The 27,053-nt window shown below is 57.7% G+C and overlaps 1 protein-coding gene across 1 annotated transcript in view; it reads left to right on the forward strand.

Annotated features, from left to right (window-relative positions):
• The window catches only part of DISP3 (dispatched RND transporter family member 3), a 33,821-nt gene extending 11,053 nt beyond the window's left edge, over nucleotides 1-22,768 (forward strand). Inside the window, exons 3-20 of the mRNA XM_075538291.1 lie at nucleotides 5,340-5,476; nucleotides 6,281-6,415; nucleotides 6,884-7,044; nucleotides 7,774-7,913; nucleotides 8,757-8,905; nucleotides 8,993-9,154; nucleotides 10,197-10,358; nucleotides 12,545-12,658; nucleotides 13,288-13,424; nucleotides 14,404-14,588; nucleotides 16,713-16,843; nucleotides 16,916-17,088; nucleotides 17,795-17,921; nucleotides 18,541-18,686; nucleotides 20,531-20,690; nucleotides 21,042-21,155; nucleotides 21,493-21,659; nucleotides 22,406-22,768. Coding sequence (XP_075394406.1) covers nucleotides 5,340-5,476; nucleotides 6,281-6,415; nucleotides 6,884-7,044; nucleotides 7,774-7,913; nucleotides 8,757-8,905; nucleotides 8,993-9,154; nucleotides 10,197-10,358; nucleotides 12,545-12,658; nucleotides 13,288-13,424; nucleotides 14,404-14,588; nucleotides 16,713-16,843; nucleotides 16,916-17,088; nucleotides 17,795-17,921; nucleotides 18,541-18,686; nucleotides 20,531-20,690; nucleotides 21,042-21,155; nucleotides 21,493-21,659; nucleotides 22,406-22,768 — 2,863 coding nt within the window. The remainder of the gene's footprint in view (nucleotides 1-5,339; nucleotides 5,477-6,280; nucleotides 6,416-6,883; nucleotides 7,045-7,773; nucleotides 7,914-8,756; nucleotides 8,906-8,992; nucleotides 9,155-10,196; nucleotides 10,359-12,544; nucleotides 12,659-13,287; nucleotides 13,425-14,403; nucleotides 14,589-16,712; nucleotides 16,844-16,915; nucleotides 17,089-17,794; nucleotides 17,922-18,540; nucleotides 18,687-20,530; nucleotides 20,691-21,041; nucleotides 21,156-21,492; nucleotides 21,660-22,405) is intronic.
• The last annotated feature ends 4,285 nt before the right edge of the window (nucleotides 22,769-27,053 follow it).

Here is a 27,053-nt window from a genome sequence, read left to right on the forward strand (position 1 = left end):
TTTAACAATTTATTAGGGGCTCATACAATTCTTATCACAGTTCATACATATACATACATCAATTGTATAAAGCACATCTGTACAGTCTTTGCCCTAATCATTTTTTTCTCCTCTTTTCTTTTTTTACATTTTATTAGGGACTCATACAACTCTTATCACCATCCATACATATACATACATCAATTGTATAAAGCACATCCATACATTCCCTGCCCCAATCATTCTCAAAGCATTTGCTCTCCACTTAAGCCCCTTGCATCAGGTCCTCTTTTTTTCCCCCTCCCTCCCCTTTCCCCCCTCCCTCATGTGCCCTTAGTAATTTATACATCGTTATTTTGTCATATCTTGCCCTATCCGGAGTCTCCCTTCCCCCCTTCTCTGCTGTCCCTCTCCCAGGGAAGAGGTCACATGTGGATCCTTGTAATCAGTTCCCCCTTTCCAACCCGCTCACCCTCCATTCTCCCAGCATCGTCCCTCACACCCTTGGTCCTGAAGGTATCATCCACCCTGGATTCCCTGTACCTCCAGCCCTCATATGTACCAGTGTACAGCCTCTGTCCTATCCAGGCCTGCAAGGTAGAATTCGGATCATGGTAGTTGGGGGGAGGAAGCATCCAGGATCTGGGGGAAAGCTGTGTTCTTCATCGGTACTACCTCGGACCCTAATTAACCCATCTCCTCTCCTAAACGCCTCTATGAGGGGATCTCCATTGGCCGACACTTGGGCCTTGGGTCTCCACTCTGCACTTCCCCCTTCATTTAATATGGTATATATATACATATACACATATATACACATACATACACACACACTTATATCATTGTGTTTTTTTTTTGCATGATGCCTTATACCTGGTCCCTTGGCACCTCGTGATCGCACTGGCCGGTATGCTTCTTCCATGTGGGCTTTTTTGCTTCTGAGCTAGATGGCCGTTTGTTCACCTTCAAGCCTTTAAGACCCCAGACACTATCTCTTTTGATAGCCGGGCACCATCAGCTTTCTTCACTACATTTGCTTATGCACCCATTTGTCTTCAGTGATCCTATCATGGAGGTGTGCTGTCAATGATATGATTTTTTGTTCTTGGATGCCTGGTAACTGATCCCTTTGGGACCACTCGATCACACAGGCTGGTGTGTTCTTCCATGTGGACTTTGTTGCTTCTGAGCTAGATGGCCGCTTGTTTCTCTTCAAGCCTTTAAGACCCCAGTCACTATCTCTTTTGATAGCCGGGCACCATCAGCTTTCTTCACCACATTTACTTGTTCACCCACTTTGGCTCCAGCCGTTGTGTCGGGAGAGTGAGCATCATAGAGTTCCAATTTAATAAAAGAAGGTATTCATGCATTGAGGGAGTGTTTGAGTAGAGGCCCAAGGTCCTTCCGTCACCTTAATACTTGACCTATAAATATAGACACATAGATCTATTTCCCCATCCTCCTATATATATTTGCATGTACATGTCTTTGTCTAGACCTCCATGAATGCCCTTTGACTCCTAGCTCTTTCCTCCATCTCCCTTGACTTTCCTCCTGCCCTACGGTTTTTTTTTTAATCTCTTGATGGCTGCTTCCATGAGCATTGATCGTGGATCCAAGCAAGACAAATCATTGACAATATCAGCCTTTTCTCTGTTTATGATGATGTCACCTGTTGGCTCACCTGTTGGCCCACCTGTGAGGATTCTGGCCTTCTAGTTGGTCTAGGTAGGAATACTGGTTGCCCACGAGCTATTTACCTGATGTATTAGGAGGGAAAAGTTTAGGTCTGTATTTTTTATACTCTGCAGCTAGGGTGATGCCTATAAGTCACTGTATAAATGCTGTACCTGTGAGTGAATAAATAAATGAATTATTAAGCTTTCAATTTCTACTCTAATTAAAGAGGAATTAGCCTATTTAAGCCAACAAAGTAGCTATCCTAAATGTCTTTCTACTTGATTTTTCAATGTCCTGTTTGTATTTCTTAACAGCTTTATTAAAGTACATATAACTGCATACAATAAACGGGGCATGTTTCACAGTTTCATTATTTGAGGCATATTACACATCTGTGAAACCATCACAATTACGACCTTCACCCCAGAGGTTCCCTCATGTCCTCTTCATAATTGCTGTTATCTTTTTTCTGTTTTGTTTTTAACCTGTCTTTGTCATCATGCTTCAGGTAGACTTCTTGTAAGCAGCTAGATCTAACTCTTTACCAAGCTGCGGCCCCTGCCTTTCAGTTGGGATGTTTAAAGTATTTAAATGTAAAGTCATTATTAATATGCTTAGGTTTGGTCTGCCTTCTTTCTTATCTGTTCAACACTCCTGGCCTTTGTTCCTCCTTTCTTTGGGACTGACTCCGTTCTTGGCGTGAGGGTGGCGTCTTACCATGCCGCTTTGCCTCCTGCCTTGACTGTGTAGCTATCGCTCTTTGTTTGGTTATCTTCGTGGTTGCTTTAGGGTTTCTAGTATACATCTTTAGATGACTAGTGTACCCTCAAGTAATATTATGCCATTTCATTGGTGGTATAAGGATCATATAATACGCTCTCATTTCTCTACTCCTGGACTTTATTATATTGTCATATCTCATTATATGTATTATAAACCTCAAATGACATTTGTTATTTTTTAGTGGTCAATTATGTATGTATGCATATATAAATACATATTTTAAAGCCATTTTACGACATATAGTCACATACCACACAATTCAATGGTTTATTATGTTTAAGTTCTCAGGTCAATTATATTTTAAAGCCATTTCAATACTAAGAAATAGCTTTACATGTCTCCGGGAATAGGATTCAATGGCTGTAATTCACAAGCATCGTGTACCTTCATTCATTGCCAGCGGTTCACAGGTGTGGGGGCTCAGAGGCCCCTCGGTCTCCACAGTGAGCGCTTCCAAGGGGTCCTTTGGCGCAGGTTTTCCAGTGCACGCGGTAGTTTTGGGGCTCCTGCTTCCGTGGAAGGTGACTGTGGACCAAAGCAAAATGGACGCCGTGGCAACTTCCGCCTTCTCTCTGTTTACCGCGGTGCTGCTGACCAGTCCGCCTGTGAGGAGGATGTGCTCTGTTTTAAGCTGAGGGTTAGTCCATAGGGAAGGCTGTAGGCTCTGGTCCTCGTGGGCAGTTCAGCCCTCGGCCCTTTCGGCGAACACAGTTGTGCCGCCCAGGTTTTATAGCTTGTTAAGGAGCTTCCCCCCATCCTGCTGCCGCGCGCTCCGGCTCCTTGAGTGACTTGCTCACCAGGACACACTGCATACGTGCACAGCCAGAAGACACGCTCTGACGCCGGATCTTCAACCACTCAGTGTCTCCTGGTTCTGTTTGAGTAACTGCCGCCTGGTGCATATACCAGTTCCACAAGTAAATGTTCGAGAAATCCCAGTCTTTGCACTGTTGTCCGTAATGCCCTATGAGCCACACGGCCAGTTGCCTCTGCGTACGCCATAAAACGCAAGCAAACATCTTTCTGGTTACTTCTGCTTTCAGTCGAGACCATGTGACATAGTAACGCGTTCCCTCGCGTCGCGTCCTCTTCTGAATCAAGCTTGAGTTTCGGGCAGCCCCCCGTCAATGGGCGGCTGCAATCAGTTTTTAATTCAGCAAAATCTTACTTGTACTACTAATGATGATTTCCACATCCCGTGCACGCGGCTTTCTTTGGATTGTTGACAAAGATGGATCTCTCCCAGTCAGTTGGTTCAGTGGCTGACTTCCGGATTGTTGTACGTAGACTGGAGTGGGCGTCAGCTCGCTGAAGCATTTCCGTTGGCATGCCCTCGGTCCCTGGGGCTCTGTTCCCCCAGTGCCTCAGTACGGCTCAGACGTCTTCCTTCCATTCCATTGATTCTTGATCACACGCTCTCTCCTGAGGTGACTGAAGGCCAATTATTTTAGATACAGGGACCGTGCAGTCCTTCTTTCTTCTCTACTTCTGCCCGTGTGTAGTTCATAGAATCCTTCAATAGTGGAACTCGAGTCTTGATTGTTCTTTGTAGTTCTTTCAACTTGAGAAATGCCAATATGTGTTCTGACTTTAGGTTTTCTAAGCATCTGGGTTTTCTAACTTTAGGTCTTAGTACATTTCATTATAATGCTTTGCTTTGTCCTCTCAAGCTGCCCTTTGGAATTTTCTGTCCCCCTCCTTTTCTTCCCTCTTTTTTTTTATTAGGGGCTCATACAACTCTTATCACATTTGTACATTCATTGCCCTCATCATTCTCAAAACATACATCATCCATCATTTCTACCATCACTCAAGCTGCTCTGGGTTCCAGAGCACGTTGCCGAGTCTCCGCTGACACCCACCTTGAGCTTTTACTTCTTTCCTGTCTCTTAAGTGACCTTCTGCTTTCTTCATGCGTGTTATTCTGATGTCACCCGCAACTTGTTTGGTCTTCGGTCATTCGTGTTCGTTACATCAAATCCATTCTTGAGAGTCTCAGAAGTCTAGTGGGATACACCCAGTTATTATTTCTTTCATTAAAGATGCTGTTCCGCCGTCTCATTACTTATGTTGTTTCTGACAAGTCTGCTGTCGCCCCTGTCTTTGTTACTGTATATAATGTGATTTTTCCCTTGATCTTGAACATGAAGTGAATCGTTGTAGCTTGGGGTTTTATGCTTACGGTCCATTGCTCAAGCTTCTTGGATCAATGGATTTATCATGTTCATCCATCGTTATTTCTTCAATTATCTTCTGTAAACCCCATCTTTTGGGGTGTCCAGTAGCCCGCAGTGAGGCTGCACTGATGCCTCCTGGACACTGTGAAAGCAGTGAGTCGGGGTCATGCTCCGATGTCCAGTGTCTTGTCTGAAGTCTTCTCTCGCTACCTGGCTGCTTCCATGAGAGAGCACAACTAGAGCCTGTCAGGCCCCTTGGCCAGAAGCAGATGTCGCCCCTGTTGTATTTTAAACCTCCGTTTGACCAGCCAGGTTAGAAGTTTTTATTATTAAAAATAACCCCTGTTAAGTGCAAAGTAAATAGCATTGTAAAACTAAGTGTCTGGGAGTCCGTTTAAATTTATTCTGGATAATTGAGCATTGGGAGATAACATAAAAATGTGATGCCAATTGAATCCGCAGAGAGCAACGGTTCTCCATCCAGATCGTGCCCCCGAGTGATTTGAGGTACATCACCTGAGAGATTTTAAAAGCACTAACGATTTGGCCTTGCCTTCGAAAAATCCTGATTTGGTTGGTCTAGGCTGTGGCCTGGCCTGGAAGATCGTTGAAAGCTCCCATGCGATCTGCATGTGGGGCGTCCCTCGGGAGGTGGTTCGCTCCTAGGACTGTCTCTAATTGCCTTCCCGTCTCGGTGCCCCCACGCCCGCCCTCCCCTAGCAAAGTCCAGGTTCTCTACGGAGGAACAGACCTCTTTGACTATGAGGTGCGCAGGACCTTCAACAACGACATGCTCCTGGCCTTCATCAGCAGCAGCTGCATCGCCGCCCTGGTCTACATCCTCACCTCTTGCTCAGGTAGGGCTTCTGAGACCCAGCTGGGAACCAGCCCCCTGGCCTCTCCCCTTTGTGGCCTCCTCCATTCTGGATCTGGCATGTTAAGAGTGAGGAGGGACACCGGGGATGGAGAGGGGGCTCAGATATCCTCTCCCAACCCCCAGGCAGGTAGACTGAGGTCCAGAGGCAGATTGGGCCATCCCCAATGGCCCACGTGGAGCACCGCACAAATGTCGTGTTTTGACCTTTGTCTACTCTTGCCTGCTGATGACCTCGTGCTGGAGAGCCTGGGGTGTTGTGGACAACTCCACAGTGTCAGGGCAGCTGTCCTCTGGTTCCCAAGCTCACTGCCAAGCACACTGGCTCGAGGCCACCGCCCCGTGTACACTAGTTGCGGCTCACTGCTTTGTCCAGCGGCCCTTCTGAATTGCTAAGGTGAACAGTCACTGGCAACCCCTTTCCAAGTGGAAGGGACATCGATTCATCCAGCGAACGGATAGTTACTGAGCACCGGCTTTGTGCCATAGGCCACCAGGCGCTGGGGGATCCAGGGGGCTCTTACCCCTGTGGGACCCGTAGTCTAACTGGGTAAATGCACTACATATACAATGTTGGTAATGACGTGCCGGCGCTCGAGCTAAGGTCTACAAAAACGAGGTCACGTGGCCAACATGACATAGTCTGAGAACTACGCCAATTGCCTGTGCCGCGGGACAGACACAGCGGGGTGAGGCAGGACCCCGCTGGGCTCAAGAACACAAGAGAGAGTTTGTGTCCCTCCGGAGCCCACTCCATTGTATCCCCTTGTGCCTCTCGCCCTCTCAGTGTTCCTGTCCTTCTTTGGGATTGCCAGCATTGGCCTTAGCTGCCTGGTGGCACTCTTCCTGTACCACGTGGTGTTTGGCGTCCAGTACTTGGGCATCCTCAACGGGGTGGCTGCTTTTGTGATAGTGGGCATTGGTGAGTTGCCTCTGTTGCCATGGCAGTGGGCCTCCTACTTGGAAACCTTAGCCCTTCCCCCAAAGACATCCTTGTCCTTAAAGGCAGTTCCTAGCATCCACGGGGCTCTGAAAGATGGGCTCTGCGGTCTCTAAGCCTTGGATGGTGGGGGTGTGGAGTGTGAGCATTGGGAGGCTCCTTGGCATATGGTGGGTGGGGCCCCAGGGGTGGGCAGAGCAGGAACGTGTGCCCATAGGGGTTAGAAATGTGGGGAAATCTAGAAAGGATGGAAAGTTAGAAGGGGCCTGGCTCTGGGGCTTGGCCTCCTGTGGGTGCAGCCAGAGTAGGAGGAGACTTTGTTAACCCAAACCAAGAAGCAGGACCCTCCCAGGGGGGCACTCGGGGTTGACGTGGACCCCGGAGGGCCATCTGTGGAGTCAGCAGCCCAACCCTGAGCCTGCCCTGCCGGCCCGGGCCTCCCTCCCATAGGTGTGGACGACGTCTTTGTGTTCATCAACACCTACCGCCAGGCCACCCACCTGGAAGACCCGCAGCTGAGGATGATCCACACCATTCAGACAGCCGGCAAGGCCACCTTCTTCACCTCCCTGACCACGGCCGCCGCCTACGCAGCTAACGTCTTCTCCCAGGTGGCCTGCCCACCCCACGCCCTGTCCCAGCAGCGTCCCTCAGCCACACACCCGTCCCTGGTCTCTGCCCCGCCCACCCTCCCCTCCTCTTTCACCAAGCAGCCTCTGCTTCAAGGCACTTGGAATGTTCATTATCAGTCACCCATTAGCAAACACGTCACAGCAGGAAATACAATCATACAAGTATCACTTGGTATGCCCAATACTAGGGGAGCCCGTGTGGCTCAGTGGCTCACGAGCTCAGCTGCTAACCTAAAGGTCAGCTGTTCAAACCCACCAGCTTCTCCTCGGACGACCTACTTCTCTGAAGATGCCCAGCTTTGGAAGCCCTGGGGGCAGTTCTCCTCTGTTCCCTGATGCTCGTTGCTGGTAATACAACTTCCGCCCTGAGTGAGCTTCCAAAGCTTTCACATGTAGTCAGCACCATGCGTACGACAAAGGTTCCAGGGCCGCTCCTGTCTTCTCCACAGAAGGAGAGCTACAGTGAGTTCAGCCCCCTCCCCTTCCTCAATTGAGTGCTCACCCCGTGCCAGGCAGTGGCCGCAGCACCGACGAGAACCCCCACACAAGAGTTGGGGCCCTGCCCCTCTGCCTTCCCGCCTGGCACCAGCCGCTGCCCTCAGCTGTGTGCCCTGGCCTGCCATCCCAGCCATTAACCCTGCCCTCATTCTGGGGTTGCACCCAGTCTGACTGCCTCCCTCCTCCTCCTCCTCCCCATCCTGGTCCCAGATCCCGGCTGTCCACGACTTCGGTCTGTTCATGTCTCTCATCGTGTCCTGCTGCTGGCTGGCTGTGCTCTTCACCATGCCTGCCGCCCTGGGCATCTGGAGCCTGTACCTGGCACCCCTGGAGCAGTCCTGTCAGACCAGGTGAGCGGATGCAGCCCCGCGGGGGCCGCTCAGCACACGGCCTCTCCCAGAAGCTCTGGTGGTGCTGCAGTGAGCACCTCCTGTGTGTCCCACCCTGCACTACCGGGGGGCCAAGGGAAGGAGGTGATGGCACAGTAACTACCCCGGGATCACCTGCCATGGACCAGCAGAACCCTGGTAGTGCTGTGGGTCAGGTGTTGGGCTGCTAGCTGCAGGGTTGGCAGTTCAAACTTACCCATTGCTGCACTGGAGAAGGCTGAAGCTATCAGCTTCCGTCAAGATTTACGGTCCCCGGAGCCCTTTCCGAGGGTCCTTAGGCCTCAGAATCCACTTGGTGGTGGAGTGGTGGAGGTCTGGGTCTGAGCACAACATGGCACCAGAAGCTGTGTCACTGTGGTTCAGAAAGCAGCAGGGTCGCCCGTGGTGGACGAAGGAGAAATGCCCGGTGGCACATGGCCTGGCCCTTGGTGCCAGTGAGACTCGCTGTGTTGTGTTCTCACCCCGGCCTGTGAGGCAAGCCTCGCCTCCCCGTCACTCAGCCAGGGTCTTGGCTGCTTCCCCAGCACGACTGGCAGCAGGCTCAAGCTCTCCTCCCCTGCCTGGTCACCGCCTCAGTGGGTGGTGGCGACATTCTTAGTGTTCTTTGCCCCCCGCCCCCGGGTACTAGCCATTGCCACCATTGTCTCCCAGGGGAAGGAGGACCGCATGACCTGGGTGAATGGTTCTAGAAGGAAATTGGGGGCTGACTCGCAGGAATCTGATGACCCTCCTATTGGGGGGTTGGGAGGCTGGCTCCTCACCCCATGCCAAGACCCTCGGGCTCACCCCTCTCCCTCCCTTTAGCTGCCACCAGAGTTGCGGTCGCAAGAGCTCGCTGCACTTTCCCAGGGATGTTTTTGCCGTTGCTGAGCGGGTAGGCGGTGGTCCTGCCCAGGGCCCCATCCCCTACCTTGATGACGACATCCCCCTGCTGAACGTGGACGAGGAGCCAGGTGAAAGCTCTGGGGCCGCCCTGGGGAGGGGTGTGGCCAGGGGTCTGTGCCCCCAACCCCTAAGGGGCCCCTGTTCTGCCCCGGCAGTGTCGCTGGAGCTGGGAGATGTGGCCCTGGTGTCCGTGCCCCCCCAGGGCCTGCAGCCAGCCCCTGACAGGAGCAGCAGGGGCCAGCTCATCACCCAACTGCAGGAGCTCCTACACCACTGGGTCCTGTGGTCAGCCGTCAAGAGTCGCTGGGTCATCGTGGGTGAGTGGACACCCCCCACCCCACTGTCTCCAAAGCACAGGCCATCACTCAGCGGTGGAACCTGCTGGTTGGCTGCTAAAACTGGCCATGGAGGAGCCTGTGGGTCATAGCGGGGTGACCAGGAGGTGGGGCATCAGAAAATGGCAGTGTTTCTCGTGATAAACGTCAGTCTCCAGGTGAACTAGCCATGCGAGTCTCGGGGTCTCACACCCTGGGCCTCGGCTTCCTGCCGGCCGTGGTTCCCGTTGCTGCCGTGTGCTGGAGACACCCAAGGTCGTGCAGCACGTGAGCATTCATGTCCTATTTTGCAAATTGGCCCGAGGAAACCTACCTATCTCGTAAGGCAGCCGTTAGGACTCAACAAGGGACCATCCGTGAAGCAGCTCGGGGAGCGTGTGGCCCAGCGGGAGTGCTCAGGCAGTGCTGCGGGCTCTCACCTTGGCATCCAGTGTGTGGGGTCAGCGCGGGGATCAAGGGAAGGTGCCAGGTCTCGTGACAGAGTTCTTGCCATCCGTGCGAGAGACGCAGTTTGATTCCCAGCCAGCACACCGCATCCTTAGCCCCTCTCTTCAGGCCTGGGCATGATGGTGCCGGCCAGCAGACGAGGAAGAAAGGGCCGGTAGTCCCTTCAGAACACCAACCCTTGGGAACCTGGAGGGCAGCTGGTTCCCACCCAGGAGTGTTAGCTGAGAGCTTAGAGCAGCGGTTCTCAACCTGTGGTCATGACCCCTTTGGGGGTTGAATGACCCTCTCACAGGGGTCGCCCGATTCATCACAGTAGCAAAATGACAGTGATGAAGTAGTAATGAAAACAATGTTATGGTTGGGGGTCACCACCACATGAGGAACTGCATGCAAGGGTGGCGGCCTGAGGAAGGTTGAGAACCCCTGGCTTAGAGTGAAGCCAGGGCTCCAAGAGGCAGCTCCCCTCACCAGCGGGGCCTTCACGCCTCCCTCATGATACCCCCACCCCATGCAAGGAGCAGCTCTGTGCCCGGCTTCCGGGGGCTCCCGGCCCACCCACTGTGCTTGTCCCCCACAGGCCTTTTTGTGTCCACCCTCATCCTGTCCCTGGTGTTTGCGAGCCGGCTCCGCCCCGCCAGCCGGGCCCCGCTGCTCTTCCGGCCCGACACCAACATCCAGGTGCTGCTGGACCTCAAGTACAACCTGAGCGCCGAGGGCATCTCCTGCATCACCTGCTCAGGTGCGGGCTCCCCGCCTGGCTCCCCCAGGGTTCTCTGCGCCCTTTAGAGTCCAGGGCTCAGGAACCGTCAGCCTGGGCTCACCATCACCGCATGACTTCAGCAAATCACCAAGCCCCGGCACCTCCGCGTTTCATGACACAGATATGCATGGGGGTCGGAGGCACAGACTAACCTAACGTTGGCCTTTGGGAGCCGCCCAGCAGTGCCGCAGAAGAAAGCCCTGGCGACTGCTTCCATTTAGAATAGATTGCAGCCAAGACCGCCTCGCGGAGCAGTTCTGCTCTGACTCTCGGGGGGGGGGGGTGGGGAGGAACCTCACTGGACAGCGGGGCTCCTGGTGTCTGGGGTGACAGCACGCTGGCTCAGGAAGGACCTCAGGACGGGAGAGGCAGGAGCCCTAAGCTCCGGGCGGGCACAGTGGATCGGCCAGCGTCTTAGAGCGGGAGTCTTGGTAGGCCAGCATCGTGGAGGGCTTCCTGGAGGAGGTTTGAAGAGCAAAAGAGTTAGACAGGCTGAGAGGGGCCCTGGACGCGGGGGCTCACCAGAAGTGGGCAAGGTCAGGGCTGAGTTTGAGGGGATCCTTCGAGGCGAGTGAGGCAGGCCAGATGGGCCAAGGGCGTTGACATTCAGTGGAGGATTTCGGCTGAGATGAGCTATGCTCGGACTCCTAACCGTTGTTCGGGGGTGAGTCTGGCAAGACCAGGCCGAGGCTGGCGCAGGTGCCTAGGCGAGAGGCAGTAGGAGGGGCCGGGTGGGGGCTGGCGAGGGGTGGACTGGAGTATTTGGAGGTGCGATCCCTAGACCCTGGTGGCAGGGATGAGCAGGGGTGGGGTGGGGTGGGGGAGTGAAAAAAACCTCATGGCTCCAGAGCTCTTCTGGCCCAGGCCCTCCCCTTACCAAGAGGAGCCTGGAGTTGGGGAGGGCAGGTGGGCAGTTGACCCAGGGTCACACCACTTTGCCGGGGCATCGAGAAGCAGCTGAGAAGACTTCTGGGCGAGTGGGTGTTCCTAGCTCAGGGGAGAGGCTCCTGACTACTCTCATTGCCTCTGTTTAATTGGTCCCAGGTTCAGATGGACCTCCCTTCCCCCTTAAGAGCATCAGCCAAACACGTGATCATCTGCTGCATCTGAGAGGGGCCAAAGAGAGCGAGAGAGACAGATAGACAGACATGCACCCGCACCCACCCACCACCACTCACACCCAGCCCCCAGCCCTTAGAGCCAGCTCCTCTCCCCATCTACCTGGCAGGCCAGTTACTCTGTGTCATGTTGCTGCCGGGGCTGGAAGCCAGAAAGATTGCTCCCCTTTCATAAAGGGGCAAATAGCAGATGGTCCCCAAGTGCCCAGGGCTGAGAAGGAGCCAGGCCCGTAGCCAGAGTCTCACCTCCAGACCCTGAAGTCCCTGTTGACATCTGAGGGCCCAGAAAGGCTGGGATCTACTTCTGTTAAGACCACAGCCCTTGAAGCCCTTGGGAGTCCTCTGGAACACAGCCCCCACGAGCCCACACGGCTGTGGTGGCCGTGGCCTTGGGCCACAGCAGAGGGAGCTCCAGAAGCAGCTCAGGGACTCTGCCTCTCCTTCCAAGCCGTGTGATCTTGCTCAGGTCACTTAACCTCTCTGGTTTTCCTCCTCTAAGTGGGGTTAATGATGCCGACCTCCTAGGATTGTTGTGAGGATTAAAAACTTGGAGCTGTAGAATTTCTCTCATTAAAAAATGGAACGACCAAAAAAAAAAAAAAAAAGCCCATGACGAATCCGCAACGCTTGGGGCAAAACCAGGCTATTTCCATCTTGCCTGCGTGCCGGTTAGAGCATTCTTTTCTCAGTTACGTCTGTTTATTGAGCGTCTGTCACATGCCCGCCATGAGGCTGAGGGCAGGGGGCACGGCATCCCGGAGGCCCCGGCCACCCCCGCCCATTTGACAGAGGAGGAGCGAGAGGCTCAGGGAGGGTGAGAGGGGACAGCTGCGGTGCCTTTGTCCCCGCTGGGCCCAAAGGTGCCTGGCGGTGAAGTCGAGGATGGTGTCTCAGTTCCATCTAGTTTCAGACTCCAGATCCGGCACTGCCTCAAGGCTGAGGGCCCTGGGGGTGTGCTCCTGGGGCTGTCACCGCTCCCTCGCCGAGATTGGGGTCAACCGGTGCAGCCAGGGAAGCCCCGCCGTCCTCACGTGGCATGGGGGGCAGGTCTGTTCCAGGAGAAGCCCCACAGTCTGCAGAACAACATTCGGGCGTCCCTGGAGAAGAGGAAGAGAGGCTCCGGGCTGGCCTGGGCCAGCCGGCCCGAGGCGGCTCAGCAGGGTCAGTGGAAAATGGGGGTTGGCAGGGGAGGGGGTTGGAAATCCTCCTTGGTGCTGTCTGTGGGGCTTGATTGCCTCCACAGAACGAGAACCTCTATCACTCGGCCAGGAGGAATGAGGGTGGGGAATGAACATAGTCCCCAGCCCCCAACCCCAAAACCTCTCCAGAACTTCAGGGTCCCCTCCTGCCTGCTGCCGCCCAGCCTGGCCCGTGGTGCCCCTGAACCTGCACTACAGGCTACCCCATCCTGAGTGCCCTAGGAAGGCTGGCTTGTCCCTGCCAGGGTCTCCACTGGGGGTAGTATGGGTATTAGCTCCCCTCCTCCTGTAGCCTGAGGTAGTTCTCTGTGACCCCATGGCCATTGTCACCAACTCTGTCCCCATCGCTGTCAGTACAGCACCAGCCACTTCATTCACACACCATTGTTCCCAACCTGACCCCTTCCTGGTCGTCTCCCTAACTTCATCCCAGCTGCTGTCCATGTCACCACCCGCCACCATTGTCACATGTCTGGTCCCATAAGTCAGCAGTGGGAGAGGAGGCAGAGGTCAGGGTCAGCCCCGGAGTGGACAGCCGGAGGGGGCAGCCAGTCAGACTGAGAGCATCCACCCTCCCGCATTGTTCCTTAGAGGCCCTGGGCACCGTGTACATCTCCACTGCGAAGGGAAAAGGCCACCCGGCCATCTACAGGCTCTCCCTGAACGCCAGCCTGCCTGACCCCTGGCAGGCCGTGTCCCCCGGGGATGGAGAGGTGCCCTCCTTCCAGGTGAGCCCGGCTGTTGGGAAGTGACACTGCAAGGCTAGGGTTCTCTAGGCCAAACTGTGCGCATCGGGCAGAGGGGGGAGGAGGCGCTGGGACTACAGGTGCGACTGCTCCAGACAGAGGCCCTCACACCCGCCAAGTCATGGCAGCATGGGCTTCCGAGTCAGCAGGGCCTGGGTTCAAGTCCTAGCACAGCCCCTTATAAATGGTCCCCCTCTAGGCAGCTTGCTTTTTCTCTCTGAGCCTCCGTTTCTCTAAACGAGGACATGGCAGGACCCAGCCAAGGCTGTTTTATGGGCACATGAGACCTTGTACGTGCTCCATAAGCGATGGCCACTGGCTGGGCTGTTGATTTCAGCCCGGCTCTGGTGTCCCCTGGCAGAGTTCATCTGTGTTTCTTTAACATGGTGTATACATTACACATTAGACATGCCAGCTCCTTCGGACTTCTGTGTCTGTGGAAGGTGCGGTCTCTGAGCCTCGGCATCAGCCATGCCCGCTCTGGAGGAAGCGTCCCCTCAAGCGTAACGCACAGCTTTTGCATCTGTCCGCACGGAGCCTGTCCTGGCTAACTCCTCTGCCCGCCAGCTACCCTGTATCTTGTCTCCCTAAGAATTTGGTTCACAGCGGTCATAAAATCTGAAGGTGCCAAAGCTGCCAGCTCCACCGGGCAGGGGATGGGCCCGTTGCACATCCTCTGTCCTTGGAGCCTGGCCCAGTGCCTGGCCAAGGCTGATGCTCAGTGGGCATTTGAAAGAGGGAGGAAGGAAGGGATGAGGCTCAGAGCGAGGAAAGGATTTTCTCCATCTTCAAACTTGAACCCAGGCCTCCCGAGCCTTGGCCCAGGGCTCTGTCCCTCATCCTGGGGGCTGGGACAGGGTAAGGACCTGCTAAGGAGGGCGGGGATAGAGCCCAAGCCTGGGCCCAGGTCAGGGCAGCCCCCCGGAGTCACGTGTCTTGTCTCTGTCAATCCACTGCTTAGGTGTATAGAGCGCCTTTTGGTAACTTCACCAAGAAGCTGACCGCTTGTATGTCTACAGTAGGGCTGCACCAGGCGACGGGCCCCTCCCGCAGGTGGATGGTGACGGCCCTGGCCTGTGACGCCAAGCGGGGCTGGAAGTTTGACTTCAGCTTCTACGTGGCTGCCAAGGAGCAACGGCATAGCCGGTAACAGCCTTGCAGTTAAGCCTGGTCCACCAGCCCAGCCCCCTCCCCTCACCCCACCCTCCCACACACAGGGAACTCCAGCAGGCATCTTGGAGAAACCCCTGTCCATTTCCACAAGGAGCCCGGGAGTGCAGTGCTCAGGTGTTTGGCTGCAAACCGAAAGGTTGACAGTGCAAACCCATCAGCTGCTCCGTAGGAGAAAGACGTGGAAGTCCCATTCCTTCAAGACGGCTCACTCTGGAAACCCTTTGAGCCGTTCCGCTCTGCCGGAATCGACTCAGTGGCAGTGGGTTTGGGTTGATTGGGCCAAACCCAGTACCTGAACAGGATTCCACATACCCGTCCAGGTACTTCCCTGCTGAGAGCCAAGGAGCTGGGGCACCTTGGCAGAGATGGTAGGCCCAGGGTCTGCGCACCATTCGCCATTTGCCACTCTACCTTGTGATCTCTCCACAGCCGTTTTAAGCTAAGCACGTTTCCACCACAGGACCTTTGCACCTGCCGCCACCCCTGCCTAGAATGCCTCCTCTACTCTTGGTGTGGTTAAGACGCAGGTCACCCCCGTGGAGCGGTCCCGTGGCCAGAGCCTTCCCCCATCCGAAACTGCCACACCCCAGTCTCTGCACACCTCTCCTGCTGCTCTCTCTGGGACCCCATCTTCCCCTGGTTGACTCTTGGGGGCTTGTAGCATTCTGTTTTGTCCGAGCTGTGCACCCCAGCGCCTAGGTTGTCGGTAAATGTGGGTTGAGAGATTGAATGAGCACACCCCACTTCCTCCCCACACCTCTCATCCACACTCTCAATCTCTCATACCCTCGGAAAAGATTGCATGTTCCCACCCTTAGACGGGAGGGCCAGTGAGGGGAGGGACTACCTGCCGTGCTGACCCATGGGCATCTTCCACCGCTGACCAGTTGGAGTAAGTGTCCAAGCACTTGTGGCATGACCGGCCAAGCTCTGTGCCGCTCAGGGTCTCTCCACGTTCCGCCCTCCAGTAGGCCGTATCTGCGGAGAGGCTGCTCGCACAGTCCAGGCTGGAGCACACCGGGAGCCCCGAGCGTGTCCTGCGTGGCTAGTGTTGGGGCGGGGGGAGGGTGAGCACAGAGGTGTGGTTCCCTCCTGCCCTCAGACTGCCTAGCAGGGGTCAGACAGGCAGCAGCAGAGTCACAACACGGGCGCTGAAGGAAACACTGGAGCTACGGGAGGAGACACCAGCAGCGCCACTGACCAGTGGGGAGCCCTGTCTCTGGCAGGGGATGCCCTTCAGGGCCTCGAGCCCCCACGTGGGGCTGAACCCGTGGTTTGGAGGCGGGAATCGCTGGGTCTTTTCCAGCCTGGCACTCCATGATCCAGAGTGGGGTGAGAGTGAGGGTGAGGAGGGGGTTGCCTTTGCTTGCCCTCTCGAGAGTCTAGGTCACACACACATGAGAGACCAGGGTTCGGGTCGTCTGGGTGAGCTTTGAATGTTCTAGAAAGAAGCATTTGCAATGCCATTGAGTCAATGCTGACTCCGCGACCCTGCCCCCATGAGTTCCGGAGACTGCAACACTTTACGAAAGTAGAAAGCCTCATCTTTCTCCCAAGGAGCAGCTGGTGGGTTCAAACCGCTGAGCTTGTGGTTTGCAGCCCAGCACGTGATCCAAAAATGAGCATGAGGAAGATCGAGTGCAGTGGACAGCTAGCTGTTTGCCTGCGAAACCTTCTCTTCAGGCAGAATCTTGAGGTCCCCTGCTACTCAGATCAAGGCAGGGTTTGGGGGGGCTTCTGAACAGATGCCCCCCAGGCTGGCCCTGGGCCCCCTCCCTAGGGGAAACTGGAAAACTATTGGTCTCCTCCACACTGCGTGCCACATTTGGGAACCCTGAGGCCAAGAGGGGGTGGCCTAGGCAGAGATGGGACTAAGACTGGCTCCCAAACCCCCCCCCGGGCACCTGCTCCAGACCCAACGTGAGAACCTAGCAGGGCCTCCACCTTCTAGTCCCTGTGAGTGCCTCTCAGTCCAGCGCCCACCAGCCCCTCCCACTGCCTGTCTTCACTAATTCCTCCCACTTGCTCCCCCCTCACTCCAGCCTCTGACCCGCCTCTCCTGCCCAGCCTCAGTCTGGCCCCCCCTTGCCTCCACAGGAAGCTCTGCTTTGCGCAGTCCCATAAGCCCCCCTTCCATGGGCGTGTGTGCACAGCACCTCCTGGCTGCCTGCTCAGCTCCAGCCCGGATGGGCCGACCAGAGGCTGCTTCTACGTGCCCAGTGAGAAAGGTACCCGTGAGGAGGAGCACCGTGGGGGCCTGGGGTCTGGGCCCAGCCCCTCACAGCTGTCTCCGTCTGCAGTCCCCAGGGCCCGTCTCTCAGCCACCTTCGGCTTCAACCCCTGCGTGAACACAGGCTGCGGGAAGCCCGCCGTGCGGCCGCTCGTGGACACAGGGGCCATGGTCTTTGTGGTCTTCGGCATTGTTGGCCTCAACCACAGCCGGCAGGGGGACAACCACGTCCTTGGAGACCCGGTACATAGGCCGCTTTAGCAAGGGAGGCCACTGCTGCCCACAGGCCACCAGCCAGGCCCCCACCCCCTCTCGACTCAACGGCTGCTAGCCCAGGCATCCCTTGGGATCTGGACAGGGCTGATTCGAGAGTCACCCAGGAACTTGGGGACCCGCTGGCTGGCCTTTCCTGACATATGCACACACACGCACACACGCACACACACACACACACACACACACACACACATCTTTTGGCCCCTGGAGTGGGTACCATGTCCTGAAACCCTGGCCCTCCACTGTGGGCCCCTCTTTCCATGGGCGTCCAGCTTGTAGACCAGCGAGCTGGCTGAGCTGTGTCCCAGCGCTCAGGGCTGTGGGAAGGACTGGTGGGTGCCAGTCACTGCTGCCTTGGGGAGCAGAGTCCAGCTAGGCCTATGGGATTCCAGATATTGACTAATTAAGGGACAAGCCAGAAGGGAGGGCAGGGAGACAAGGGACTGCCGGGCGGGGTGGGGAAGCAGAGTGAGCTGAGTGGAGCTGGGGGCCCCTGTGCAGGGTGGGCAGTGACAGAAGCAGAAGTCGGTGGCAACAGCTAGAGGGAGGTTGGGGGAAAGTGGGCCCCCCACCCACCCAAAGGTGTCAGTTGTGAGGGGCTCCTGGGAAGTGGGCATGGGCAGAGGCCCCATCTCACTGAGCGGCCACTCCACCTTGTGTCTCCTTGGGAAAGGGCAGCGTCATCTACGACGGCAGCTTCGACCTCTTCAAAGAACTCGGGCACCTGTGTCGCCTCTGCAAGGCCATCGGGGGAAACTCGGAGCTAGTGAAGCCCGGCGGGGCCCAGTGCCTGCCCTCAGGTGCACGGGGCCGGGCGTCCGCACTCACGGGTCTGATGCGTGTCTTGGAGGTCGGGGACCCCTAGTCAGGTGCTTTTCAGAAGGGAGACTTCTGTGAGAGGCTGAGTGGGCGGAGGGGGACCTGCGTATTCCGGCTGCAAGAAGAGCTTTTCCGAAAGGTGGACAGTCCTCCTGCAGGAGCCCTGGTGGTTCAGTGGTGGCTGCCCACCTGGAGGTGGGCAGTTGCAACCCACCAGCTCTCCGTGGGAGGAAGATGGGGCTGCCTGTTCCCCTCGACACCAAGGGCACCGGCGAGCCACTCTGCTCGCTGTCAGTCAGTGTGGCTGCCATGGCCAGGGCTGAGCTTCTTCTGAGAAGGTGCAGGTTGTCACCTCCACCCCAGGGATCCATGGGTTCAGCAGGGTGCCCAGTGCCAGTGCCAGATTTAACTAGTTGGTAAATCTGAGAGGTGAGGTCACACACCTCAGCACTCACAAACATGTCACAGGGTAGGGGCAGGGGAAGGAGTGCTCTTCCTAGGCTTTTCCCGGCTCCAGGGCCTGTCCTGCTCCTCCCGACCACCTGAGCCCTCGCCCCAGGCCACTGCCTCCTCTCTCACCCCTCTCCCCCTCTCCCACAGGCTACAGCATATCCTCCTTCCTGCAGATGTTGCACCCTGAATGCAAGGAGCTACCCGAGCCCAACCTGCTCCCCGGGCAGCTGTCCCACGGGGCCGTGGGTGTCAAGGAGGGCCGTGTGCAGTGGATCTCCATGGCCTTCGAGTCGGTGAGCCCAGGCAGCCTGGCGGGGGCGCCTGTGCTTCGGAGTCCCCTCATACATTCTCTAGCCCCATTAGAGGGGGGACGTGCGTGACTGCCCACAGTCAAGCTCATAGCTAGTGCATGCCAACACCAAGTGCTGGCCAGCTGTCTGACTGGAGCTTCACCCCTCCAGCCGCCCAGACCGCCCTCCACCTCCCGCCACCCGTCCTGCCCACCCTCGTTTTCCAGGGCCACCTGGAAGGACAGGTCAGGGCCAGATGTTCCATTGGATCTCGGCCTGCGACCTCCTTGCTTGTTGGCAGACCTGGTGGCCATTGTTTTCTTGGCTGTGAGCCAATCTTCTCTCTCCATCACTTGGGGGGATTTGCTTTCGAACCACCCTACCCCCCGACCCCCGGCCTGATGTTGCCTCTCTCAGGTGACATGAGGAAACTCCCCAGAGGACTCCCCCCACTGGTCCATGCGTGTTTTCAGATGACACAGTTCAGTCCCAGCACCACCAGCCACAGGGCTCACGCCATCGTTGCCTCTGGGCTCTAGGGGCAGCAGGGCATGGGGATGGGGAAGCTAGGACATGGCCTGTCACCCTGGGAGCCCAGGACTTGGCTTCCCTAGGAAACTCCCTGGAAGCCAAGCATCTGGTTACTCTCCACACCCCACTCTGCCACTTCTGCACACATCCTGGGTGCTGCCACTCACTGGCCCCGGACCTTCGACTTTGGAGCCGCTGATCCTGTTCACTTGCTCCATGATGCTGGGCAAGGCCACTTCCCGGAGCCCTCAGGTGCCCTGGAACAGTGTACTCAGCCCCCTGGCCTCAGTTTCCTCACCCATTGCCAGCCCCAGCTGCCACCATGCCGACTTGCACGAGCAGGTCTGTGCTTCAGAACTAGATCTCCAGGCCTTTCTGCTGAGGCCCCTCTGGGTGGGCGCAAACCTCCAACCTTTGTGTTAACGACCGAGTGCGGTCACTGTTTGCACCAGCCTGGGACTCCTCTTCAGAGCCACTCGACAGAAGCTGGTTTCCCCCTCTAAGATGGGGTTCAAGTCCCGGCCTCCCCGTGGTGGGGGTGGCAAGAACAACAGGATATGGGTAATGAGAAGGTCCCAGGCCATCTTCCTTGCCACCACCTGTACCATTTACCACACAAGCCACAGAACCACCGACCACCAGACCAGCAGGTGCCAGAGTCCTCCTTCATCCCTCAGTGAGGCACTTCCAAAGTGGCCCCCATATGCACAAAACACACACACACTCTGAGAGAGTCCTCCTTCATCCCTCAGTGAGCCACTTCCAAAGTACCCCCCATATGCGCAACACACACACATGCACACTCACATGCACACTCACTCTAGAACCAGATATGCACAAGAAGAGAGAAGCTCGGAGCAGAGGCCGTACCTGCTCCTGTGACTCACCAGTCCCTGGACACCCCCTCCAGGGCAGAGACAACAGCTGCCTGCCACCCTCCCATGTGATGTGCACGGAGGCCGCTGAGAGAGAGCCCAGAGGAGGCCGGGCCATCTTGGGATATCAAGGAGGGCTTCCTGGAGGAACAGGAGCACAAGCCAGGGAGCTGCGTGCACAGAAGAAGGGATGTGTCCCGGGGGCTTCTGGTAGCCGAATGTGGCTCCTTGGGGAAGTGGCAGGTGTGCCTGGCTGGAGGGGCTGTGCTCCTCCCAATGGGTGGGCCGTGGCTGTTCATCACAGCCCATACAGAATGCCCTCTGTTTGCAGGCGGCCGAGCGCCTGGCTGAGGGGCCCCAGAGCAAATCGGCCATCGCCATGGATGGGTGGGCGTGGCCCAGGCCCTCCCCCAGCCCCTCACCAGCCCCTATCCCCCACAGACCACGTACAAGGGCAAGTCCTCCTTCCAGACCTACTCGGACTACCTGCGCTGGGAGAGCTTCCTGCAGCAGCAGCTGCAAAGCTTCCCCGAGGACTCGGCCCTGCGGCACGGCTTCCAGACCTGTGAACACTGGAAGCAGATCTTCATGGAGATCATCGGTGAGTGGCCGGCCCTGGCCCTGTGCCGAACCTCAGTCCGGCCCCCAGGGACAGACAGGAGGCTGGAGGGGGCCGTCGTCTGCTCCGGGGTGGGCTTGTGGCTGCCGACAGAGGGTCGGAGATGGCACCCGAGCTGCTGTCACTTACTGGGCCAGGCCTGCCCTGAGGGCTTCACCCAGGCCAGCACTACGAGGCCCGGGGGCGGCACTGCCCTCCCCACTTTGCAGAGGATGGCATGGAAGCACAGAGAGGCCAGGGGCTTTCCCAGAGCGGCACAGCGTGTTGTAGCTGGGCCCGCCTGGATGAGGGGGCAGGGTGCAGCCCAGCTGAGGCCTCCTCCTCTCACCCCAGGCGTGCAGAGCGCCCTGTACGGCCTGCTGCTCTCCCTGCTCATCTGCGTGGCTGCCGTCGCCGTCTTCACCACCCACATCCTGCTGCTGCTGCCGGTGCTTCTGAGCATCTTGGGTAGGTGGGGCAGGCCTCCCAGGTGCCCTCGGCTCAACACGCTTCTAAACCCCCTCAGCTCAGCCTCCCCCGGCCCCTACCCTGGGCAGAGAGACCCTCTGCTCGGTGGGGCCCCTCCCAGGCGGCCAGCCACAGGACCAGCCCGCCCACGAGCCGCCTGCTTCCAGGGAGGTAGGGGCTAGCGCCTGCTCCGTCCCTCAGACCCTGGCCCTCCTGGTCCTTTCTGTCCCCCAAGGTGGGAGCTCTAGCCTTGGCCTTATGCTCCCCAGGGCCCTCCAGGCCTGTGTTAAGGGGAAGGGGGAGCGAGCTGCTGCACCACCTCCCCGCCCCCCTGCAGGCATTGTCTGCCTCGTGGTGACCATCATGTACTGGAGCGGCTGGGAGATGGGGGCCGTGGAAGCCATCTCCCTCTCCATCCTGGTGGGCTCCTCCGTGGACTACTGCGTCCACCTGGTTGAAGGCTATCTGCTGGCTGGCGAGAACCTGCCCCCACACCAGGCTGAGGTGAGCGTGCTGCGTGCCCTCCCTGCCCCAGAAAATCTGGCCACCCCAGGAGCCCACCCCCAGAGTTCCCACTCACGCAGGTCCACTCGAGTGAGTCTAGTCCCCCGCCTCCCGCCCCCGGGTCCTCGAGAGAGCGAATGGCAACAGGGGGTGCTCTGCTTCCTGTCCCAACATTGGTGCCCGCCCTCCAGGCCTGCCTGGGGGATGGCTGTCCTGACTGACCGTGGCCCTGGTTTTAGGGTGGCCCCACAGGCTCGGCACAGAACCACCCATGAGGTTTTCAAGCCTGCGGCCCACCAGGCCTGCTCATAGGCACCTGGGCGGGGGGGTTCAAACCAGTCTTACATCTGGGAATGCAGTGCTCCCCCACCCGAGCCCCCCGGGGGCCTCTCAGCATGGGCTGGGCGTCTGCTCCGTGCCCTGACCCATTCGGGGTCACTGAGGGTGCCCCTAAGTACATAAAACTTAGACCAGGGCAGCATTGCGCTCAGTCCAAGAACCTGACACCGCCCAGGGGTTGCGCGTGTCACGCATGGGCCAGCGAGGCCCAAGCCTGCAGTCTCCATCACCCTGTCATCACAGCAAGGCGGGACTGGCCCCTCCGGGCACAGTGGGGTGGACCATAGCACCTTCCCGCTGCCCCTCTGCAGCAGCCAGCGGAGGTCGGGACGGGGGTGCCCTTCACAGGGTTTTCCCAGGGTGCACGCGCAGCCCTCCAGCTCCCGTCCTCGCCCACCCACCCGCAGGACCTCCCCTCGCAGCGCCAGTGGCGGACCCTGGAGGCTGTGCGGCATGTGGGCGTGGCCATCGTCTCCAGCGCCCTGACCACAGTCATCGCCACCGTGCCCCTCTTCTTCTGCATCATCGCCCCCTTCGCCAAGTTCGGCAAGATCGTGGCCCTCAACACGGGGGTGTCCATCCTCTACACGCTCACCGTCAGCACCGCCCTGCTGGGCATCATGGCGCCCGGCTCCTTCACCCGCACCCGGACTTCCTTCCTCAAAGCGCTTGGCGCCGTGCTGCTGGCCGGCGCCCTGGGGCTGGGCACCTGCCTTGCCCTCCTCCACAGTGGCTACAAGATCCCCCTGCCTACTGGGGCCTCACTATAGCCCGGAAGCACACTTGACTCTTGCCCCCCCCTGAGGTTCAGCGGGGAGTGGACCAGATGCTGCCGTGGGTCTTCGCAGGCAGTGGTCAGCCGGGCTCCAGCTAGTTATGTTCCCAGGCCTGGGCCGGGAGGTGGCCCGTAGGCATGCCGGGTGGGCCCACACTGCCTTCACCATGGTTCCAAGCCAGGCTGCTGGCAGCCACACTGGGCCAGCCCGCCCCTGCCAGACGCCCCCACCAGCATGGGAGCTGGGCTGTCCCAGAGCACCCAGGTGACAAGTTTCTGATGTCAGAACTGAAGTGCCACACCCATTCTACAAATGTGAGGCCTGAGGAACCGTGGGGGAAGTCACTGGCCTCTATCCGGCTCCATGGCAGAGCCAGGGCTTCTGTGTGCCAGCCAGGGCCACCTCCCGGGCCCCCTCCACCCGGAGGGACTTTGTAGGAAGAGCACAGTGGGCTCAGGGGCCAGGCCTCGTCCCCCTTGTCCCTGCCACCTGACCAGAGAGGACAGGGCTCCAGCCTGGGGTTCTGCATGTCCTGCCCAGGCCCCAGCTCCAGGACTTCCTCTAAGCCCCTCCCTCATGGGGCCTGCAGGCCCCCACAGCCTTCCTCACCCCCACACCCACCTTGGAGGTGGTCTCAGTGGAGAGGGGAGGGCGCCTGGGGGGAGGAGCTGGCTCTGCCTGCTGCCTGCTCCCAGCAGATGGTCCTTATTAAAGGGGATGGACGCTAGCTACAGACTGCTGCTATTAACACAAGCATCTGAAGCACCGGCTGCCTCTGGCATATTCTTGCGGGTGGAATAAGGGTGTGTGCATTTGGGTGGGGCTGGGCCCAGCAGAGCAGGGTGGTGGGGTGGTCGCTCAGGGGGCCAGAGCAGAGGCAAAGTGGGAGGTGCTCCCCAGGCCAGCTGTAAGTGCATGGAGGCTGGGGTGCAGGACAGACCTGCACGGTGCCCACACCTAATGTGCGCCAGGCGGGAATGGAGGTGGGGAGCTGGGCGCCAGACTGAAGGGCTGCCAGACCTCGCCCAGCCATCTGAGGGGGCCTGTTCCACAGCACCTGAGCCTCAAGCTCCCGGGCCAGCACAAGTCGCTCCTCCCTCACCCATTTACCTGTGGGGACTTGCTGAGGCCACCCGCTGTGATGCCTGGGCCCTGCGTAGGGGCGGTGGGGTCTCGGTGCCATGCATGGACCCTGGTCTCTGACCCAGGGCCTGGGGCAACCCTGCTGTGGGCCCTCTGCCCCTGGGCTCCAGACCCAGATGGGGAGGGGAGGGAGCCAGCAATGGACAAGGTGCCCCTAGGTGCTTTGAAAAAGGAAGGCTCTCAGTCCGTCCTTGTCCTGGGACCAGAATAACCACCTTTTGATGGAGAGGTGTAGTCATGTGCATGGTTTGCATGCAGCCCTCTCACTGCCCCAGGGTCCAGGAACCCTCAGCCCACTCCCTGGCTCTGAAGAAGCAGCCCCCTCCCCTTCCTTGACCTCCATCTGGTGAGCTTGGGGGTCGCGGGGCACGGTTGATCAGTAGGTTGACTAGCCGGAAACAAGGGAGTGAGAGCCCAGGGTCGTGGCTACTGTGTACACTCTTCTGGCCTTCCTGTCTGGGGTCCCATATTACAGGTTAGCACCCTGGGGTGCAGTGGGGAGGGAATGCCCCCATCTGGCAGCACCCCACCCCCTCTGTGGCTGCTCTCTCTGGCTGGCCTTCTGAACAAGCCTTTTTCTCTTTAGACTACCCATCCTGGTCCTCAGCTCCCCACTCGGTGACAGATCTGCTCCACTCCCGGCAGCAATGTCCCTGCTCCCGAGGGCAGAAAATGCCAAGACCCCAGGGAAGGGTGGGGGGGACGCCGGGCGCCCTGAGGCACTTGGGGCCCTGCTGCAGCCTGCCTACAAATAAGTCCCTTCTACCTCATGTGCGAGCCTAGCCCCACATGGTCCCAGAGACACTAGCTCCCGCGAAAAGAACCTTGACCTCCATCAGCCACCGACACATAGCTCCCAGTTTTAATGAGCTGTTGCCTGGCACTAATGAGATGCCCTTTGTTAGCTGGGGCACAGTGCTTAACCTGGGTCTGAAAGGAGGTGGAGGCAGGGGAGCCCAAGGGAGAGCCTTCAATCGCCTGCCAGCTAGCCCAAGCCCCCGCTTCTGTCCCTCTCCCTGCATGGCCCCGGCCCCGACCCTCTGCACACTCAGGAACCTTCACCATCTCCCTCTGCCTGTGTTTGTCTTACTCACTGCCAAAGGAGCCGTAGCCCAGACACACGGAGCAACTTCCCTGGACTCACGCAGCTGGTGAGCAGCAGAGCTGGGATTCCCACCCAAGGCCAAGGGCTCCTGAGTGTACTGGCTCCCCACTTGCAGCCAGATTCCACTTGCAGGAGCAGCCAGCCCCAGGCGAGCAGGGGGCCAGAATCCTCCCTCTGTGACAGTCACCTGCCTGCAGACCACACTGAGCAGAAGGACCATCCCCTCATCTTTCCCAGGTCCCCCTAAAGCCATGCAGGGTCTGGAGCCCACTGGCAGTTGAGCATCCAAGTCTTACCCCCACCTACGTGGCCCTGATTGAGCAAGTCCTTGAATATCTCCGGACCTCAATGTAAGGGGGCAGGGAACAAAAGGATGCACAGAGCGGCCATGCCGTCCTGGTGTTGACTCCCCAGCTGTTTCCAGCACCCGCCACCCACTGGCTGCTGTCCTTTCCAACATCCCACTCTGTTGCCCAGTGGAGCTGTTTGCTCACTCATTTGCTCACAACTACTTAACTGCATCTGCTGTGTGGCAGGGAGCCACTAACCTCAAGGTCCGAAGTCCTAAACTGCCGTGCTTCCTATTTCCACCTCAGAAACTCACAGGCAATTCCACCCTGCTCTATAGGGCCACTATGCGTCTGCATCGACTCGATGGCAGCGAGTTTGTTTTTGTGCTGTGCACCGGGTTCCCGTCCAGTCTTCCGATGGACAAGGGGAACCCACAAAGGGACACTTGCCATATCCAACCACAGAAACCAGCTGCCAGAGTCTGCTCCACAGGGCTTTCAATGGCTGCTGGCTGGAAGTGGACTTCCAGACTTGGCTCCTGCAGTGCCTCTGGGTGCTCTTGAACATTCAACCTTTCAGCCAAGAGAATGCCCTGCAGCCCACAAAAGCAGTGAGAAAAACAGCGACACAAAACTCACTGCCATTGAGTTGATAGCGATTCATGGTGACCCTCTAGGAGAGGGTAGAAGCGCCCTTGTGGATTTCCAAGGCTGTAACTCTTTACAGGAGTTGAAAGCCCCAACTTTCTCCATTGGGACAGTTGGTGGTTTCGAACTACAGACCTTACAGCCCAGCATGTAACCGCCGCACCACCAGGTCTCCTTAACTTTACGAAACGAACAGTGCAACTCCACAACCAGGCAAGGCTCTGGCGGGAACAGTGTGGGGAAGGACATAACCACGCAGCAGGGACTCACTCGCAGGCCCTCCCCGAGGAAGTGGCGTTTGTGCTGAGGTTCAAAGGGTTTCAGATTCCCTTGCCTCTGGAAAGGGGCCCTGGTAGTGCAGTGCCTAAGTGCTTGGCTGACAACGTAAAGGTCAGCGGTTTGAATCCAGCAGCCACTCTGAGGGAGAATGATGTTCTATTTCCATGAAGATTGCAGAAAAGGGGAAAATGCATTGCCACTGAGTCAATGCTGACACACAGTGACCCGTAGGACAAAGTAGCACGAGCTGCCCGGGGGTTCCCAAGATGATAACTTAGGTGCCCTTGGAGAAGCTGGAGGTTTCGAACCTCTGGCCTTATGGTTTGCAGCCCTATGTATAAGCCACCAGGTCCCCAGGACCTTGGAGACCCTGCCAGACAGTTCTATCAGATCACTACAAGTTAAAATCAACCCAAGGACAGTGGGCTTGTTTGGGTTGGTTTTGCCTCGGGGAAGCTGCAAAAGGACAGACTGACATTAGGCCTGAAAGAAGGGGTTCTCTGTGCCTTAACGGGGGCCTTCTTGAGGCAGGGGGCAGGGAAGGGTGCTGGCATGCTGGGTCAGGAGGAAACACCCAGCCATCATGGGAGTCTGGAAAGCTACAGAGCCTAGACACTCCTCCACCACCACCAAGTGAGTATAGAGAGAAAGACCAAGACACGGCATCTCAGACCAGCCTGACCTCGGCTGAGAACTCTGTCCCCTCCTGGAGCCTCCGAATGCAAAACCTCACCGCCATCGAGTTGATGCTGACTCATGGCGACCCTACAGGACAGGGCAGAACTGCCCCTCTGGGTTTCTAGAGGAGCCTGTA

Source organism: Tenrec ecaudatus, chromosome 1 (assembly GCF_050624435.1).
Source record: "Tenrec ecaudatus isolate mTenEca1 chromosome 1, mTenEca1.hap1, whole genome shotgun sequence".
NCBI classification, from domain to species: Eukaryota; Metazoa; Chordata; class Mammalia; order Afrosoricida; family Tenrecidae; genus Tenrec; species Tenrec ecaudatus.